At 43.5% G+C, this 21038-nt stretch overlaps 1 protein-coding gene and 1 long non-coding RNA gene across 3 annotated transcripts in view; one reads left to right on the top strand and one right to left on the bottom strand.

The window, feature by feature from the left end:
• Nucleotides 1-21038, top strand: part of LOC109552916 (uncharacterized) — a 371016-nt gene that overhangs the window by 140113 nt on the left and 209865 nt on the right. The window lies entirely within an intron of this gene.
• Nucleotides 1-21038, bottom strand: part of TNR (tenascin R) — an 83062-nt gene that overhangs the window by 6976 nt on the left and 55048 nt on the right. The window contains exons 17-18 of the mRNA XM_019952114.3: nt 5136-5287; nt 3610-3706 (exon numbers count right to left, since the gene is read on the bottom strand). Coding sequence (XP_019807673.2) covers nt 3610-3706; nt 5136-5287 — 249 coding nt within the window. The remainder of the gene's footprint in view (nt 1-3609; nt 3707-5135; nt 5288-21038) is intronic.

Raw genomic sequence — 21038 nt, 5'->3', positions numbered from 1 at the left:
TGATATCTATCAGAGTACACCATGACTTAGAATAAAACAATCTGCCGAGATGGAAGGGAATCTCGAGATTACTTAGGCTAGTCTCTTTGTGTTGTGGAAAGGGAGGCTGAAGTCCAGAGAAGTGAAGTGACTGGCTGAGGGTCACCTCGATCTCTCTGTTTCCCTGTCCTGTTTGAGAGTTCAAGCTTTATGTTAGTTATATGTCGAAAGCTGTTTGCCATTTGCTGCGTGCCGGGTTGCTCTTACCCTAGGCTTGTGCTTGCGCGGATATGGTGGATCCTGGCGGTGCCCTGCCCGGATGCCCTTTATTTTTTAATTTTTTACTGTTTTTATTTTGAAGAAGGGAGATGTTACAGCATGTTTTCTAGTATAAGATGTATAGGGGAAAACTCAGTGAAGAAGTAGAGAGAAGAGAGAATTGTCAGAGGGGGAAGAATGGTCCTTCAAAGGCAAGTGGAAATAGGAGGCAGCACACATCTGGAGAGTTTGGTTAGATCACAGACAGTCCAGATGCCCTTTAACTGGACAGTGGACATAGCCCCCAGCCGCCAACAACTCACAGCTGCCTCCTTCTTGGATCATTGCCCTTGACCGAACAGGAGTTGCTCTACTCTGGAAGTTACCTGCTCCCTCCCCCATGCCTTGGGGCAGACCTCCATCAATACCTGATGAGGAGGTACCAAATCCCAGCCCCCTTGCTTGCCCCATTGGGGGCCAATCTGAGGAGCAGTTTATGCTCCAGAGCTTCCCTGAGGATCAGACTGAAGCTAATCTCCCACCAAGATCACACTGTTGCATTTTTTTCCCCCTGCTCTATGCTATTTCCCTCATTCCCCTTCTGAGAGCACTCCCCTGATAAATCACTTGAACAAGAACCCCTGTCTCAGGCTTTGCTTCTAGGGAACCCAACTTACAACGTAAACCATGGGTCAGAGTGTTACCCCTAACCTGAGTATTGTCACCAAACTACACATCACCAGGCCAGGCGTCTATTTAAGAGCCCTCCCCGGCTCCCTATTACCTATGGCATTGAGTCAAACCTTCTCTTCCCCACTTTAGGTACCACAACACGCCTCTGTTCAACGCACCTTCCCTCATTTTCTTCTTTCCCTGAGCTGCATCTTCGCTCTGGTTGGATGGTTTTTCCATTGTCCCGTTTGCACACGTCAAAAGGATCCCTGCCTTCCCTCTTTTCTTGTGTGCTTCCCTCCTGCATTCTTCTTACTCATCCCTCAATGCCTTCTCCAGGAAGCTGACTCTTCCTTCTCTGAGTATCTGCAGCCTTCTTGTCAGTAGCTCATAGATTAGTACAGTGTTTCCCAATGTGGGAGGGCATCTCTGATGATATGAGAAGTATTTGGGGAATAAGGACTAAATAACTTTGGACAGGTAGGGAGAAAGATATTTCCAAATTCTCTCTTTTTCTTAATAGATTAAGGGGAAACCTTAACCCTGATCCTAACGGTAACTCTCCGTTTGGATCTTGTACTTTGTGGTTTACACCCAGCACTTTCTAACCTCCATTTTTAGTACCACCAACACAGCAACAGCTGGCATTTAATAATATATATACTGTTTTCTTTTCATTGCATTTATTTTTGAGACTCCCTTTTATTTATGGCGCATGATGACTAGCTTTCCATTTTTGGCACTGCTGTAAAGTCTCTTTCACAAAACCGTAGATTTCTTTAAAAAAACAAGCGAGATATAGAAAATTCAAGTGCGTGATAGTTCAGATATTTCCCAGATATGGTAAAAATTGTGAACGTGGTGTACTGTAGCTGAGGTTTGGGAAACATGAGCACTGTCTGCTATGGGCGCATTGATTCCTCTGCTGTATACTTATCTCCCAAGCTGTTTGTAAACTCTTAGAAGGTAAGGATATTTTCCTGTTTACTTGACTTGTCTTTCAATGTTTTTATGTGATTTTTACCTTATATTTTTTATTATGTGCAACAGCAAATACAGATCTGGGCATCTAATAGGCACTCAATACATTCTTATTAATTGACTGATTGACTGATTGATTGTTATCTACACTGTAGGTACCTACTATCCCCGGCCACTGTGATAGGTAATGAGGTTAAAAATGAATATGGTTTGGTCCCAGCCCTGAAAGAAGTTTCCATAGTATAGTCAAGAGAGACAGAAAGGAAAATGGACACTGATTTGGACCACAGAAGAGAAAGTAGCTAATTCTCCCACAGGCAAAGGGTGAGAAAAATGGGTAGGATAGGTCCTATGGAGGAAGAAGAGGTTAGCTGGGCCTTTGAATATGCAGAGCACAGCAAGGTGTACGGGGGAGGGGAGAGTTGGATGGCAGAGCGTTCCTTGCAGAGGAAACATGAGTGATCGTAAGGGTTTGGAGTTTGGGGTGGGGAGGGATAAATTGGGAATTTGGGATTAACAGGTACACACTACTATATACAAATAGATAAACAACAGGACTTACTTATAGCACAGGGAACTATATTTAATATCTTGTAATAACCTATAATGGAAAAGAATCTTAAAAAGTGTGTGTATGTGTGTGTGTGTGTGTGTGTGTATATATATATATACCTGAAACATTGTAAATCAACTATACTTCCATAAAAAAAGTGCTTGGGGTCTGGTGTCGGTTGCGGGGCACAGGGAAGAGCAGCAGGGCTCTTGGAGGTGGGGCGTAGGCCCAAGACGAGGGCCTGGTACCACAGCCAAGGTGTTTAGTCTTCATGTGCTGGTGACGGGGAGTGGTTTAAAAGCTCCACAAATGGGGTTATGGCCGTTGCTCAGATTTGGGTATGAGGGAGATGATTCTCCTGGCCGTGTGGACAATGGGTGGTCCAGGAGGCAGGAAGGCCAGTGAGGGGTTGTTATATGAGCGTCCAGGAGAAAGATGTTGAGACTAAGCGGGATAGTGACAGGGGAGAGAGAGAGGAGACCACGAATACAGAACACAGTTATCCACCTTTCCCCTGCCTCCCTTTATAATCACTGTGAAAATCCAACCAAGAGGGAGACGCAGGGAAAAATAAATTTACTGCTTTCTAGGATTGGCTTCACTGCCATCTGCCTGGGTCAGGTGTGTGTTTACCTTCTCACACTAGTTCGGTTCTCAAGCTATACCTCCTGCTTGTGTCAGACCTCTAGGAAATTGCCGGTCACCTCTAATGTCATTTTCGTTTTTTCCTTTCCCGTCCCAAGTCAGTAATAACATTCTCCCAAGGAACTAGAGCCGAGCGACTGTCTCATTTCTCTTCCGACCTGCGGGCGGGCTGGCTGGTGTCTGGCTCCTGAGAGATGACCAGCCGTCCTTTTGCTCCCTCTGCCCCCTCCCCTCACCAGGCAGCTCTCTCCCTTTGTAAAAGTTGCCTCATGTCAAGACCCATCAGCATAAGAGACTATTAATGAGGATGGGAAGAGACAGAGCAAAGAGGAAAACACCACAACAAGATAGAAACAGATCAATAGTGGAGCCTAACAGAGCAAGAAGTACTGAAAGCAATTCACGAGCTGTCAGCTTTTCAACGGACACAGGGTTTCTGATAATCCCAGATGGACAAGAGAGGAGAAAGATGGACAAAGAACTGGAGCTGCATTCCAAGGGAAACAAAAAGGAGGCGTTACCCAGCCAAAACTCATCCTCCAGGTTCCCGAAGCCAACGCGGTACTCAGCCCATTTCCGGAAAAAATCAGTTTGGCCATTCTGCCGCCTCTGGAATACCTGTGAAGAGAAAGAGGGGAAATGAAGAAAATGCTAAGGAAAATAAACTCTAACGAGTAAAACTGCTATAACTGGGTTTTATATCTGCAGTGACAAAGGTTCTCAGATTAAGCACCACTGCAGTACGGAGCTCGGTATTTGCACAGCAGTCGTAGGAGATGCTCAGAGCCCTTCTCTGAAGCGCAGTGGCACCTGATGAATAGGCCAGGGTGTAATGTTGACACTTATTTGCACCCCTGCAACGTAGAAAGGATACAAAGCCCCCAACTAGTTAAGGGAAATAGGCTTGGCTCTCAAATTAATCTTTTTGCACCACAGAATGCAGTAGAAAGCCTTTCTCACCAGAAGAATGGGACCAACTTCAGATCAGCTAGGAGCTGTCATCATCCTATTTCAGGCAAAGCAATTGCATGTCATTCACCTCCCGAACTGTTTAAGTGCTAATTTCATTTACCCTCCAATACATCAGCCTCGACTTCAATTTCCAATTAGGCTTTAAGAAGAAGGCACAAATATGTCAGAAACATAAAAGCAAATGCTTCCCAAGAGTGGCTGTTACGAGCACAGCCACCATGTAACTCCATTCAACCACTATCCATTTTGCACTGTGAAAAATCCAGCGCTGTGTGTTGGTGCTGGAGGAGGGATCCGCGGGAGGAGGGTGGTGAAGGGGCTGGGTTTCCATCTGCCCTGACTGAGCTAATGCTGCTCCTCTTCCTGGCTGGGCTGCCGGAACTCGCCCATCTGTGTAGTGGCCTGTACTGATGTGTGAGGCCATTCGCCAGGCTGCCCTTCCTCTTCTTTCTGTACTGCCCTGTCACACATGGGAGGAGGGTGGTGACAGGAAATGGTGTCTCTCTTTTCCCCACCACTTCTCCTCCCTGAAGGCTAGGACAGCTCTGGGGAAGAACCAGAGAGGCCAGGGAAGGATGGGGACGGGGGTGGCCTTGGTAACTAGAGGGGGCTATCCGGGTTCTTCCCCTCATCTGCTCCACCACATGCAATTCTCCAATAGAAAGATCCTAATCATCTCCCCATAGAGACTCACCTCCTCCTGCAGGGGACTCATCTCCTCTCTTTCTTTATTTTTTCCACAGTCTTCATCAGGCAAGACCCCTGGGCCTCTCTGAGCCACTACTCCCTTTCCCTCCTGCATGAGCTATCCCCACAGAAGGAGCAGTTTTCCTGGGGCTGCCTCACTGGGCTGGGCCACTGCAGCCTCGATATTCTTATTCCTTCCTCTGCCTCACCAAACCTATGGGCTGCTGAGCAAGGCCCTGAGGACAATGCAAAGCCCCAGGTTGGGCATGAGGGGAGTGGGTGAAAGGATGGCCAGAGGATGGTGAAGTGTAGATGGATGGGTGCTGAGCCAGGTGGACTGAAGCATCCACGATGCTGGTGGGCAGGAAGAACAGATGCAGGTACTCACAATCCAGCCACCCCCGTCGGTCGTCATATCGCAGTACACCTGTAACTTCCGGCTTAGCTCTCCATTGAGGAAGATGGTGTAAACCCCGCTCAGAGTGTCTCCGTTCATCAAATGCTGGGCACAGTCTTGAGGATGAGGGAAGACCCGGCCCCCTGCACAAGAAAAGAGGCAATTTCCGGAAAGGGTCCTTCCTCCCACTATGCATAAGAGCCCCTTGGATCAGAGAACAGTTTAGAAGGTCTCACGGTACTTCATCAAGAACTGTAAGAAATCCTCACTGAATCTGTGTATGAATCCTGCATCATCTTGCATTCCCTCTTTTCAACTGATGTTGGGTTTATCAGACAGTATACAGCTTTACAGGATCTGAGGACCAAAGAGCTGTGTTCACTGTGTGGCTCCCCCATTCACCTACTTGTTCAGCTTAGGCAAATAGCCTGACTTCCTGGCATCATCTTTTTATCAGAAAGATGGGGATAATAAAAATATTCGTCCACCAAGGGTGAAGGTATGTTAATGTACCTAGTAATTGGTTACTTAGGCTATGATTACAGAAGCATGGAGCACATTAAAACACCGCAGAGTCCACCTTTCAAAAGAACAAGGGGGATTAAGCACAGCTGTCCGCCGGAGTGCCCAAACAAGCTTAGCTTAGCGTTATCAAGAAGATGGATATCTATTCCTCCTGCAAAATAATCTCCTGATTGCACTAAACAATCAAATGGCCATGTTTTACAGTTCAGTTTAAGTTTAAGGAGAGGGTAGAGGAAATAAATTGCTGCTCATCTTTCAGAGAGAACAGCCCTATTTGTAGAACAATATCTAATTAGCTGAAAGAAAAGCTTAAATCATGTGTCTTGAAGAGTTTAGCTTCAGGGCAGATTTTAATGCTTAACAGGCAAGCCAGAAAGCAGAGGTCCCATGGGAGGAGCTCTGCTGGACTGCAGGAGCTGATGGAGCAAGTTAAAGGCAGAGCTTGGCACAGGAGGAAAAGTGGTTTGGGTGCTCTGTAAATATATGATCTCTGGGTCAATGGAAAGTGTGGTGCAGTTGATGTGGTTCTGCATCCTTGAAGGGTAGCAGAGCTCGGAAGAGAGGTGGGGTAGGGACTTCACGGGACCTACAGTGCCCCCTAGTGGCAGAACTAGTGCACTGCAGGTGTGACAGAGCTGGGGGCGGGGGGGGGGGGCCCTTGGAGAGTCAGCCGGTGGGCCAGAGCAAGTGGCAGCATAATGCCACACAAGGGAGGTAACATAGCAACCTCACCGAAGCATCCTGTGTTAGGGGGAGGTTGTAGGGGTTCGGTAGACTTTATGCAAGGCCCCTCTCGGAGATGTGTTAACTCCTCTTGCACAAGGACGGTCCAGCTTGGTTGCACACCATGGTCAAGGGTCACTCGCATTTCAGGTAGTTTAGAACAAGGCACCGCCTGCTTCAGGCATACACCAGGGAATAACAATATATTCCTATAGAACTAGTATTTTACCAAGTGTGCTTTGATTTCCATTTAATTCTTGCAAGAAACATCAGAGGAAGGCAGATTGTTATAGATTGAAGTCTTATTTTCCAGGGAAAATAAGCTGTACTCAGAAAGATCGCATGACTTCCTCCATTCACTTGAACCCAAGTTTTCAGACCCCGAGTCAAGTGCTCCTTGAACTTTACTAAAACGGGATATAACATATGATTCAGTTTAGTGGATCTATATCTGTCCAGATGGCAAATGATTAACTAAAATCTATATTTATCTTATAAGCATATAAAGCCCCAGAGGTTAAAGTTACCTCAAAAAGTTCTATGTTCACATTAAATATCTTAACCCTCTCAAAACCTATTTCCTTCATAGCTGCAGAAAAGCTCTCAACTTTCATCTCCAGCCTGTCCTAGATCTCGGTAGAGTTCCTGATCCCACCTGTTCCTAGAGGGTCCAATTACGTTTCAGGGGTAGGTGTGGGTGAGTGCCTTCTCTCTCCCTGTTGCTTTGGGAGCACAGTGATTATTTCCTGGCTTCCAGGCCATTCTCTAGCGGATCTTTGGAGCAACCATCCTGTCTATCTTCCTTTCTCCCCTCTTTTCTCACTGCCTGAGTGTCTCATTTTAGATCAATACAAAACATGCTTGGTCTTCAGCTCACTCCTACCTTATGCGCTAATAGCCCTTTCTCCTGAATCAACTCAGCGCCATAAAGGGGCCAGAACCCCAAATTTCTTCCCAATATCCAACATGTCCTCCACAGAACAGCTTCTCCCAAACCTCAAAACGACAACCTCATCCAAATACACATACAAAACCAAATGAAACTTTAGAACAGACAAATAAATAATCTTATACGGACTTCTTCACATTAATAAGATCAATTATTTAATTTTTCTATTACAGATACTTTCTAAAGGCTCAAACATATTAGTTGCTTTAAAGGTAGAACTACCAAAACCAAATATAGGAAAATGAGATGGTTTGCTCTGGAGGAGAGAAGTTTTTAAATATCTGAAGGGTGGTCATATGCCATGTGTAAAATAGGTAGCCAGTGGGAACCTGCTGTATAGCGCAGGGAGCTCAGCTCTGTGCTCCGTGGTGACCGAGATGGGTGGGATGGGGGAGGGTGGGAGGTCCAAGAGCGAGGGGATATATGTACACACATAGCTGATTCACTTCACTGTACAGCAGAAACTAACAACATTGTAAAGCAACTGTACCTCAATAAAAAAAAAATTTTTTAAAAAAGGGATCCATTTTTATAAAGTCAGAAAACGGGAATAAAATCAACTTAAGAAAAAAGTGTGACCTAAGGAGTGTCAAAAGTTCTGATGGGGGCTTCCCTGGTGGCGCAGCGGTTGAGAGTCCGCCTGCCGATGCAGGGGACACGGGTTCATGCCCCAGTCCGGGAAGATCCCACATGCCGCGGAGCGGCTGGGCCCGTGAGCCATGGCCGCTGAGCCTGCGCATCCGGAGCCTGTGCTCCACAACGGGAGAGGCCACAACAGTGAGAGGCCCGCGTACCGTAAAAAAAAAAAAAAAAAAAAAGTTCTGATGGGCTGAAGGTCTCAGAGTGCACCTTGGGAGAGAAGGGGTCGTGTTTTCTTCCTTCTGGGCCTTCACGTTGGACTTGGTCGGCGGAGGCACTCACCAGATGTGTGGGACTGATGCATAGTTGCTGGGTGTGCTTGCCTTACCTTTGACAAATGGCAAGGCCACCTGGTGGTTTAGAGATTCCACTTATCATAATTTAGTCTGTGGCATTAATGGAAAGATGATAAAAAGTATTTTTCTTATGCAGAATATCCGCAGCGGCAATATTCACATCTTGGGAACTTGGAGACGACATTTATCGTGAAACCACGCTTCTCCACCCGCCTCCGACCCTTAACACTGTAGAAGTTTTACCTCATACCACCAATCCATGATCATTATTCCTTTTCACCTGAGGAGAGGAAGTAGGCTCACTAATTGTTCCCAAGCCAGGGACTATTAAAATACAGGTTCCTGGGTTCTGCAGCAGATCTACTGAATCAGAATGCTGGGGGGTAAGTGTCAGGAATCAGTGTTTCACCAGAGCTCTTCAGATGAGCCTGAAGACCAGCTGGACTTGAACTCCACTCTTTCTCCAGTATGTTTCCCTCTCCTCAGTGAGTGCAGAGGTGGAGCTGGTTAGCTAGACTGTGCCCCAAGGGGTGTGATGGTCTGTTTTCCCTGCTGAGATCCATATGGCAGGGTGGATAAATAGACCGAGTGTCTGTCTGCCTGTCTCTCCCCCTCCTTCCCCTCTTTCCTTATTTTCTTTCCCTTTCTCCTTTTCCTTCTCTCCCCCTTTCCTTCCCTCTCTCTTTCTCAGTAAGCATGTCTTGAGTGGGCTGGTCCCAAGATGTAAATTGAGTGAGAGGGGATACGAGACTCTATCCTTGAGTTTAAGCCTTGTGTTCCAGTTTTAAACATTAGGTTCTCCTCTGGGGTTATTGGACTCAGGCTTAGCTAATAATAAAGAATACACTGATTCCCAGTCTGCTTTATTCGTTGCGTGTATACTGTGGCTTCATACATTTTTAAGAGATAGGGCAGTTTTCAGGCATCCCTAGCTCTCTGGATGTTATCCCATCTAATATCATCAAAAACTCACCTTTAATCCTAACATAGATCATCCCAGTAATTTTTCCCAAGGCAGAAATTTTAGGATGAAGAGAAAAACTGGAAGGCTTTTCTTCCCTTCTCCTTTGATACAATTACTAGGGTCTGGCCTGACAAAGAGGCTTCTTTTCCCCCGCCCCCCTGCTTTTTTTGTTGTTGTTTTTTTTTAATGCAGGCTGTGATGATTACCATGTTAACAGGAAAGCAATGCCAAGTGATCGGTACACTGAAATGTCTCATGGTTAAGCATCTCTAGATGTAATTGGGAGCTCAACAGGGCTGGGGCACTCACTGGAAGAATTGCTCAGGAATTGGTTTGGGTTGGGCGTCCGGAAGCTAAATGCTGAGTAGAGGGAAGTGAGCTATATGACACACAGTGCACATGGAGAGCCCCCAGCCAGCTGGAAGTGAAGGAGAGACTCTTTCTGTCCCTTACTTGCTTTGTGTTCTTGAATGTGGTCTTTAAAGTGGTCAGAGTTAATGGCTTTGGAAAGTTATCTGCCCACTGCCCACTCTTAATGGCCTTAGCATCAGGACCGAAACCATGTTATCAGTGTTTCTCTCTGAAAATAACCTCAGCAAGTCTCTCTGCAACTGCAGAGAAAAGGGTGCTGCTCCACACCTCTGGCCACCCACACTTACATTTTTTTCACAGAAGTGGGTTTGTGGGTAGCAGGGTTTTGAGAGTGAGTCTGAGGCTGTGGACAGGGAAAAGTTATCTATTTAGTCCACATGGGCTGTCAAACCTAACACCTTAGCCTCCTTCACAGCATCTTCCAGTTCATTTACCTGTTCATTCTTTTGTGTATTTATTCAACAAACATATAGGAAGTGTCTGTTGGGGGTCTAAATACTGGGCTAACAGATTGGAATACAAGGAAGAAGAAGACACAGTTTCATCTTTCAGGTTGCTGACACTCTGGTGGAAGAAATAGAACAATATAACCCCAAGTTCTAAGTACTCTGGAAAAGAGATAAACATAGAGAGGGATCAAAACATGGGAGTGGGCATGCAATGAATTCTCGGGCTGGTGAGGGTAGGGTGAGTGGTGGAGCCTGGTATGGGGCAGAGATTAGCAAGTGCTAATCAAAAAGTGCTTCTTAATTTAGGAACTGATGTAGAAGTTAACCACAAACTGGTGGAAGAGAGGTGTTCTAGGTCTGTGCAAAACATGGCCTATATAGGAAACTGCAGGTTTAGTTCCTCAACAAGAGGAAGAGCTGGGTTGGATGGATAAGGGAGAGTTTTGGGGAGATAAGAGGGACTGGATCATGCTATTTAAGGAGGTGGACCTTCTCCTGAAGGAAACAGGATGAAGAGTCCTGATGGACTTTAAGCTCAAGTTTTTAGAAAGATCATTCTCACTGTAGTGTAGAGAACAAATTAGATGAGGGTGAGAGTGGAGGTAAGACCCCATTCAGGAGGTAGCAGTGGGAATCAAGGTAGAGAGGTAACAAGAGTCTTTAAGGAGTCAATGAACACATAGAATTAACTGAGCAGTAGACAGCTTGAGTGTCTCTATCTTAAGCAGAGTTGCTGAGGAAGGTCTTAGGCACGGCAGACCACCTGCCTTCTACCCACAAAAGACAAATGCAACAGGCTTCCAAATCTTTCCTTTGAATTTACCTGACTATTGCTTGGATTTACTTATATCAGGAGACCCAATTCCATGGCAGATTAATTGATCACAGACTGGTAGCTTCCAACCTGGCCCCTCTCTGTGTCCCTTGATTTACTATGGCAAGGAGAGGGTTGGGTTATGGTAAAGCCTCCTACTTGGTCTCTTCTTGCTATTCTGGCTCCACTTGCATCTTTTCTCCATATTTTAACCAGAGTAATCTTTCAATAATGTACATGTGATACTATCTCATCCTTTTTCTCACTTGCTGAAAACCCTCCAATAGCTTCTCCAGTGCAACAGCTCCGATTGCAATGGCTTCCTGCAATTAGAATAAAAACTAAAGTCCTGAACACATCCTGTAACTTCCTGCACGCTCTGACTCTGCCTTGCACTCCTCACACTTTCTCACTTTTATTTTTTCTTTTATTTAAAAAATTATTTTATTTATTTATTTTTTGGTAATGTTGCCAATATTTTTTAAAATTTGATTTTATTATTTTTTTATACAGCAGGTTCTTATTAGTTATGTATTTTATACATATTAGTGTATATATGTCAATCCCAATCTCCCAGTTCATCCCACCACTACTGCCACCACCCCCTGCTCTGCTTTCCCCCCATGGTGTCCGTACGTTTCTTCTCTACAACTGTGTCTCTATTTCTGCCTTGCAAACTGGTTCATCTGTACCATTTTTCTAGATTCCACATATATGTGTTAATATATGATATTTGTTTCTTTCTGACTTACTTCACTCTGAATGACAGTCTCTAGGTCATCCACTACAAATGACCCAATTTCGTTCCTTTTTATGGCTGAGTAATAGTCCATTGTATATAGGTACCACATCTTCTTTATCCATTTGTCTGTCTGTCGATGGGCATTTAGGTTGCTTCCATGACCTGGCTATTGTACATAGTGCTGCAATGAACCTTGGGGTGCATTTGTCTTTTGGAATTATGGTTTTCTCTGGGTATATGCCCAGTAGTGGGATTGCTGGGTCACATGGTAATTGTATTTTTAGTTTTTTAAGGAACCTCCATACTGTTCTCCATAGTGACTGTATCAATTTATATTCCCACCAACAGTACAGGAGGGTTCCCTTTTCTCCACACCCTCTCCAGCATTTGTTGTTTGTAGATTTTCTGATGATGCCCATTCTAACTGGTGTGAGGTGATACCTCATTGTAGTTTTGATCTGCATTTCTCTAATAATTAGTGATGTTGAGCAGCTTTTCTTGTGCCTCTTGGCCATCTGTATGTCTTCCTTGGAGAAATGTCTATTTAGGTCTTCTGCCCATTTTTTGATTGGGTTGTTTGTTCTTCTGATATTGAGCTGCATGAGCTGCTTGTATATTTTGGAGATTAATCCTTTGTCTCTTGATTTGTTTGCAAATATTTTCTCCCATTCTGAGAGTTGTCTTTTCATCTTCTTTATAGTTTCCTTTGCTGTGCAAAAGCTTTTGTTTCATTAAGTTCCATTTGTTTATTTTTATTTCCATTACTCTAGGAGGTGGGTCAAAAAAGATATTGCTGTGATTTATGTCAAAGAGTGTTCTTCCTATGTTTTCCTCTAAGAGTTTTATAATGTCTGGGCTTACATTTAGGTCTTTAATCCTTTTTTTTTTTTTTTTTTTTTTTTTTTTTTTTTTTGCGGTACGCGGGCCTCTCACTGTTGTGGCCTCTCCTGTTGCGGAGCACAGGCTCCGGACGTGCAGGCTCAGCGGCCATGGCTCATGGGCCCAGCCACTCCGCGGCATGTGGGATCTTCCCGGACCAGGGCACGAACCCGTGTCCCCTGCATCAGCAGGCGGACTCTCAACCACTGCACCACCAGGGAAGCCCGAATCCATTTTGAGTTTATTTTTGTGTATGGTGTTAGGGAGTGTTCTAATTTCATCCTTTTACATGTAGCTGTCCAGTTGTCCCAGCACCACTTATTGAAGAGACTGTCTTTTCTCCATTGTATATTCTTGCCTCCTTTGTCATAGATTAGTTGACCATAGGTGTGTGGGTTTATCTCTGGGCTTTCTATCCTGTATAATTGATCCGTATTTCTGTTTTTGTGCCAGTACCGTATTGTCTTGATTACTGTACCTTTGTAGTATAGTTTGAAGCCAGGGAGTCTGATTCCTCCAGCTCTGTTTTTTTCCCTGAAGATTGCTTTGGCTATTAGGGGTCTTTTGTTCTCCATACAAATTTTAAGATTTTTGTTCTAGTTCTGTAAAAATTGCCATTGGTAATTTGATAGGGATTCATTGAATCTGTAGATTGCTTTGGGTAGTATAATCATTTTCACAATATTGATTCTTCCAATCCAAGAACAAGGTATATCTCTCCATCTGTTAGTGTCATCTTTGATTTCTTTCATCAGTGTCATAGTCTTCTGAGTACAGGTCTCTTACCTCCTTAGGTAGGTTCATTCCTAGGTGTTTTATTCTTTTTGTTACAATGGTGAGTGGGATTATTTCCTTAGTTTCTCTTTCTGATCTTTCATTGTTAGTGTATAGGAACGCAAGAGATTTCTGTGCATTTATTTTGTATTCTGCAACTTTACCAAATTCATTTATTAGCTCTAGTAGTTTTCTGGTGGCATCTTTAGGGTTATCTATGTATCTGCAAACAGTGATAGTTTGATTTCTTCTTTTCCAATTTGTATTCCTTTTATTTCTTTTTCTTCTCTGATTGCCATGGCTAGGACTTCCAGAACTATGATGAATAATAGTGGCTAGAGTGGATATCCTTGTCTTGTTCCTGATCTTAGAGGAAATGCTTTCAGTTTTTCACCTTTGAGAATGATGTTTGCTGTGGGTTTGTCATATATGGCCTTTATTATGTTGAGGTAGCTTCCCTCTATGCCCACTTTCTGGAGAGTTTGTATCGTAAATGAGTGTTGAATTTTGTCAAAAGTTTTTTCTGCATCTATGGAGATGATTACGTGGCTTTTTTCTTCAGTTTTTTAATATGGTGTATCACATTGATTGATTTGTGTATATTGAAGAAGGCTTGCATCCCTGGGATAAATCCCACTTGATCATGGTATATGATCCTTTTAATGTGTTGTTGGATTTAGTTTGCTAGTATTTTGTTGAGGATTTTTGAATCTACATTCATCAGTCATATTGGTTTGTAATTTTCTTTTTTTGTAGTATCTCTGTCTGGTTTTGGTATCAGGGTGATGGTGGCCTCGTAGAATGAGTTTAGGAGTGTTCCTTCCTCTGCACTTTTTTGGAAGAGTTTGAGAAGGATGGGTGTTAGCTCTTCTCTAAATGTTTGATAGAATTCACCTGTGAAGCCATCTGGTCCTGGACTTTTCTTTGTTGGAAGATTTTTTTAAATTTATTCATTTTTATTTGTTTTTGGCTGCGTTAGGTCTTTGTTGCTGTGCGCAGGCTTCTCATTGCCGTGGCTTCTCTTGTGGCGGAGCATGGGCTCTAGGTGCACAGGCTCAGTAGTTGTGGCTCACGGGCTCTAGAGCGCAGGCTCAGTGGTTGTGGTGCATGGGCTAAGTTGCTCCGTGGCATGTGGGATCTTCCCAGACCAGGGTTTGAACCCGTGTCCCCTGCATTGGCAGGCAGATTCTTAACCACTGGGTCACCAGGGAAGCCCATGTTAGAAGATTTTTAATCACAGTTTCAATTTCATTACTTGTGATTGTTCTGTTCATATTTTCTATTTTTTCCTGGTTCAGTCTTGGAAGGTTATACCTTTCTAAGAATTTGTCCATTTCTTCCAGGTGTCCATTTTATTGACATAGAGTTGCTTGTAGTAGTCTCTTATGATGTTTTGTATTTCTGTGGTGTCCGTTGTACCTTCTCCCTTTTCATTTCTAATTTTATTGATTTGAGTCCTCTCCCTCTTTTTCTTGATGAGTCTGCCTAATGGTTTATCAATTTTGTTTATCTTCTCAAAGAACCAGCTTTTAGTTTTATTGATCTTTACTATTGTTTTCTTTGTTTCTATTTCATTTATTTCTGCTCTGATCTTTATGATTTCTTTCCTTCTACTAACTTTGGGTTTTGTTTGTTCTTCTTTCCCTAGTTTCTTAGGTGTAAGGTTAGATGGTTTATTTGAGGTGTTTCTTGAGGTAGGATTGTATTGCTATAACCTTCCCCTTTGAACTGCTTTTGCTGCATCCCATAGGTTTTGGATCATTGTGTTTTCATTGTCATTTGGCTGCGTTGGGTCTTTGTTGCTGTGCGCAAGCTTCTCATTGCCGTGGCTTCTCTTGTGGCGGAGCATGGGCTCTAGGCGCACGGGCTCAGTAGTTGTGGCTTACAGGCTGTAGAGCGCAGGCTCAGTAGTTGTGGTGCACGGGCTTAGTCTCTAGGTATGTTTTGATTTCCTCTTTGATTTCTTCAGTGGTCTCTTGGTTATTTAGTAACGTATTGTTTAGCCTCCATATGTTTGTGTTTTTTAAGTATTTTTCCCTGTAATTTACTTCTAATCTCATAGTGTTGTGGTTGGAAAAGATCCTTGATATGATTTCAAATTTCTTAATTTTACCAAGGCTTGATTTGTGATCCAATATGTGATCTATCCTGGAGAATGTTCCATGTGCACTTGAGACGAAAGTGTAATCTGCTGTTTTTGGATGGAATGTCCTATAAATATCAATTAAATCTATCTGGTCTATTGTGTCATTTGGTTGGAACATTTAATGCATTCACATTTAAGGTAATTATCAATATGTATGTTCCTATTACCATTTTCTTAATTGTTTTGGGTTTGTTTTTGTAGGTCCTTTTCTTCTCTTGTGTTTCCCACTTAGAGAAGTTCCTTTAGGATTTGTCATAGAGCTGGTTTGGTGGTGCTGAATTGTCTTAGCTTTTGCTTGTCTGTAAAGCTTTTGATTTCTCCATTAAATCTGAATGAGATCCTTGCCAGGTAGAGTAATTTTGATTGTAGCTTCTTCCCTTTCATCACTTTAAATATATTGTGCCACTCCCTTCTGTCTTGGAGAGTTTCTGCTGAGAAATCAGCTGTCAACATTATGGGAGTTCTTTTGTATGTTATTTGTTGTTTTTCCCTTGTTGTTTTTAATAATTTTTCTTTGTCTTTAATTTTGTTCAATTTGATTACTATGTGTCTCGGCATGTTTCTCCTTGGGTTTGTCCCGCCTGGGACTCTCTGTGCTTCCTGGACTTGGGTGGCTATTTCCTTTCCCATGTTAGGGAAGTTTTCAACTATAATCTCTTCAAATATTTTCTTGGGTCCTTTCCCTCTCTCTTCTCCTTCTGGGACACCTGTAATGCGAATGTTGGTGCGTTTAATGTTGTCCCAGAGGTCTCTTATGCTGTCTTCACTTCTTTTCATTCTGTTTTCTTTATTTTGTTCTGCTGCAGTGAATTCCATCAGTCTGTCTTCTAGGTCATTTATCTGTTCTTCTGCCTCAGTTATTCTGCTATTGATTCCTTCTAGTGTATTTTTCATTTAATTTATTGTATTGTTCATCTCTGTTTGTTTGTTGTTTAATTCTTCTAGGTGTTTCTTCTTTAATTCTTCTAGGTCTTTGTTAAACATTTCTTGCATCTTCTCGATCTTTGCCTCCATTCTTTTTCCGATGTCCTGGATCATCTTCACTATCATTATTCTGAATTCATTTTCTGGAAGGCTGCCTACCTCCACTTCATTTAGTTCTTTTTTTCTGGGGTTTTATCTTGCTCCTTCATCTAGTACATCGTCCTCTGCCTTTTCGTCTTGTCTATATTTCTGTGAATGTGGCTTTCATTCCACAGACTGCAGAATTGTAGTTCTTCTTGCTTCTGCTGTCTGCCCTCTGGTGGATGAGGCTATTTAAGAGGCTTATGCAAGCTTCCTGATGGGAGGGACTGGTGGTGGGTAGAGCTGGCTGTTGCTGTGGTGGGCAGAACTCAGTAAAACTTTAATCTGCTTGTCTGCTGATGGGTGGGGCTGAGTTCCCTCCCTGTTGGTTGTTTGGCCTGAGGTGACCCACCACTGGAAGCTACAGGCTCTTTGGTGGGACTAATGGCGGACTCCAGGAGGGCTCATGCCAAGGAGTTCTTCCCAGAGCTTCTGCTGCCAGTGTCCTTGTCCCTGTGGTGAGCCACAGCCACCCCCTGCTTCTGCAGGAGACCCTCCAACACTAGCTGGTAGATATGGTTCAGTCTCCTATGGGGTCACTGCTCCTTCCCCCTTGGTCCTGATGTGCACAGTACTTTGAGTGTGCCCTCCAGGAGTGGAGTCTTTGTTTCCCCTGGTCCAGTCTAAGTCATGCAAGCAAATCCCGCTAGCCTTCAAAGTCTGGTTCTCTGGGAATTCCTCCTCCCATTGCCAGAACCCAAGATTGGGAAGCCTGACGTGGGGCTCAGAACCTTCAATCCAGTGGGTGGACTTCTGTGGTAAAATTGTTCTCCAGTTTGTGAGTCACCCACCCAGCAGTTATGGGATTTGATTTTATTGTGATTGCACCCCTCCTACCATCTCATTGTGGCTTCTCCTTTGTCTTTGGATGTGGAGTATCTTTTGTGGTGAGTTCCAGTGTCTTCCTGTAGATGATTGTTCAGCAGTTAGTTGTGATTTCACTGCTCTCACAAGAGGGACTGAGAGCACGTCCTTCTACTCCGCCATCTTGAACCAGTTTCCTGGCTTTCTTTTAATCTGTTGAACATGGCAAAGTTATTCCTCCCTCGAGTTGTAGTAATTACTCTTCTCTAGGCTTGGAATGCTTTTCTTGTGTGATTCACTCTCATCTTGCAACTCCTGGCTGAAATGTCTCAGCTCAAAGAGAGGCCTTTCCTGACCATCCTAGTTGAGGCCAGGGTCTGCGATGGGGGGGAGATAGTGGCAAGTGAGTCCCAGTGCAGAGGCAGGAATTTGAACGAAGCCTGGATCAGACCCACTTGCTTTTCTTGGAGAGCCTCCCAAAGAGGCAGGAGGCAACTGGGATGCCCCCTGGGGACATAGATGTTGGTGGCAGGCATTTTGGGGAGCTTGTCCTACAGCAAGGACACTGGTGCTGGCAAGTGCCACTTTGGGATCCTCCTTCTAGCCTATTAGCACCAGGGGCTTACCTTCCCACTAGTGGTCTGGCACTAGCCTTGGATCCCCTGGACTACACAGCTAGCCTCGCCAGAACCTGGCCCTGTCCACCATGGGCCAGCAACCGCCACATGGGTCAGGGCCAGGCAGCCAGCCAGGCCAGAGGCCAGTCCCACCTACGAGCACACCCACAATAGTCAGCCCTGCCACAACAGAAGGGCCCACACAGCCCACGTAGGGGGAACTTCTAGAATATATAGCTCTGGTGACCAGAGAGCAGTGTGCTGCTGGGCCCCATAGGACGTCTCCTACATAAGGCTACCAATCCGAGATGGGGAAACATAACTGACCTACTTAATATGTAGAAATAAAAATAGAGAATGAGGCAAAATGAGAAGACATAGGAATATGTTCCAATGAAAGAACAACACAAAACCTCAAAAGAACTAAACAAAGTGGAGATAAGCAATCTACCCAGTAGACTTCAAGGTAACAATCATAACGATGGTTGAACTCAGGAGAAGAATGAATGAATATAGTGAGGAGTTTGACAAAGAGTTAGAAAATATAAAGAAGACCCAAAGAGAACCAAAGAATACAATAACTGAATTAAACAAAACACAAAAACTAAAAGAAATCAACAGTGGATTAGACGATACAGAGGAACAGATCAGAGAACTGGAAGACAGAGTAGTGGAAATTGCCCAAGCTGAACAGAAAAAAGAAAAATAACTTAAGAAAATGAGGATAGTTAAAGAGACCTCTGGAATGACATTAAGTGTACTAACATTCACGTTATTGGGGTCCCAGAAGGAGAAGAGAGAGAAAAGAGGGCAAAGAATTTAGTTGAAGAAATAATAGCTGAAAACTTTCCTAACCTGGGAAAGGAACGAGACATCCAAGTTCAGGAAGGACAGGGTCCCAAACAAGATGAGCCCAAAGGTCCACATCAGGACACTTTATAATTCAAATGGCAAAAATTAAAGAGAAAGAATTTTAAAAGCAGCAAGTGAAAAGCAACTAGTTTCATACAAGGGGACTCCCATGAGACTTTCAGCTGACTTTTCAGTAGAAGCTTTTCAGGCCAGAGGGTGTAGCATGATATATTCAAAGTGATAAAAGGAAAGAACCTACAACCATAGTCTACCCAGCAGGCCTATCTTACTGATTTGAAGGAGAGATCAAGAATTTTATGGACAAACAAAAGCTAAAAGAGTTCAGCACAACTAAACTGGCATTACAGGACATGTTAAGAGACTTCTTTAAGTGGAAAGGAAAAGACCATTATTAGAAACATGAAAATTACGAAAGGAAAAATCTCCCTGGTAAAGGCAAACATACAGTAAAGGTAGTAGATCAACCACTTATAAAGCTAGTAGGAAGTTTAAAAGACAAAAGTAGTAAAGTCACCTATATTCACAATAAGTAGTTAAGGGATACACAAAACAAAAAGATGTAGAATATGATGTCAAAAACATTAAACGTTGGGGGAGGCTAAAAAAAGCACAATGTAGTGTTGGCAAAAGAACAGATAAATAGAGCATGGAATAGAATAGGAGTTCAGAGTCCAGAGACAGAGCCATGTATATATGGGAATTTAATATACAATACAGCACCACAAATCAGTGGAGAATAGATGGACTATTCAGTAGAAGATGCTGGGGAAATTGGCTCACTGTATCCCTACTTAGTACTGTGTACAAAATAGACTAGATATACAAATAAATCCAGTAAGTTAGTAGAAGGATATATAGAAAAATATGTTTGTGTCCTACAGGCAAGGGAAAGATTTTTTTAAGAAAGACTTCAAAAGTTCAAATAATAATAGCTAATACTTATCTAGCACAGGAACCCTGATGGACAAAGGAGAAGGTGGGCCTCTCCTTTTAGGGCTTTGCTTGTCTCAGTGAAGTTTACTCAGAGCTGTTTACTCAGCTCTACTCAGAGCTGTTTCTAAGTAGTGGAGCGGAGAGAAGCCCCTTCAGTTCCCTACTCTGGTGCGGGGAAGTGTGGCATATAGAGGAGTAGATTGCAATGAACAGTGGTCATCAGGCTTTCCTTGCCCACTGATAACTATGTGGACTTGCATGGTCCACCACCTATTGTTCCAGAACCTAGGGTTTGCCCATTTTCCTTAATTTTCACAACCTCAAAAACTGAAGCTTGTGTTAGAGTACACTCCCGGAGTTTTCCTTAAAAGCCCCAGAGAGCAGCTCAGCCTGACTTTGGAAGAGCAGGGACGGAAGCACAGGCAATAAAGAAAACTTCTCATTACCCATCTCTGGGGGCTTCCGAAAATGATTGTCTTCGCTTGACCTCAAGGTCAAGACAACCAGTTTTATTGTGTTCACTGTCTCGGAGGACAAGCTTTAGTGAGCGCCTTGTTTGCTTCTTATAGTATTAAAATAGACAACGAAATTGGCTTCTCAGAAGATCATTTCACAAAGTCCCTGTTGCTCTGTGGGGAATATTTGTTTCCTCATTTATATTCATGTTTCTAAAAGACAAGTAGACCTTGAATGAAATTTCAGGCGACAGTAAATTATAAATAATGCGTCCATATTTTTTTTTCTCTTCCATACTACTTGTATTTAATTCCCCCCAGAGTCTTGTGCAAACAGCAGAGACAAGAGGACAGGAAGCTATTAACATGATGGAAAAAATGAAATGGGCTTATGTTATATGGCAGGAATGCAACAAGGGGAGACATCTTGATCAAAGGAGTTTTTTGAGGTTTTGTGGGAGCCAGTTCTTCCCTTTTGTCTCTCTCTCTTTTATTTTTATTTTATTTTTTGTAACATCTCAACTTTTTTCTAGACCCTTAAGTAGGCATCTACTTGAAATGAGTCTCTTTACTTGGCCCACCCAGGACAAGATGAGGGCTTGTCAATGGATGGAGGCCACTTTGGGGTCCAGCTTTAAGCTCTTTTGTTCCCTAAGACACAACATAAAAATGCTTAGAAAGATCAGCTGAGATCAGCCTGTCCTAAGAATAGGATGCTGATGAGTGGAAAGCTCAGGTACTGTCAGTGAAGTCAGAAAGGATGCCAGTTATTAGAATGAAATTAGCCTCTAAATCCATCAGCCCTGGTTTGCCATAACATAGGATGCTCTGGTGTTCCTCAGCCCTCTTGCCCAGCAGGAGTGATTCATGGGGTT

The sequence above is a fragment of the Tursiops truncatus genome, chromosome 1 (genome assembly GCF_011762595.2).
Source record: "Tursiops truncatus isolate mTurTru1 chromosome 1, mTurTru1.mat.Y, whole genome shotgun sequence".
Lineage (NCBI taxonomy): Eukaryota > Metazoa > Chordata > Mammalia > Artiodactyla > Delphinidae > Tursiops > Tursiops truncatus.
Note: the sequence above shows the minus strand (reverse complement) of the source record. Positions and strands in the feature narration are given on the sequence as shown.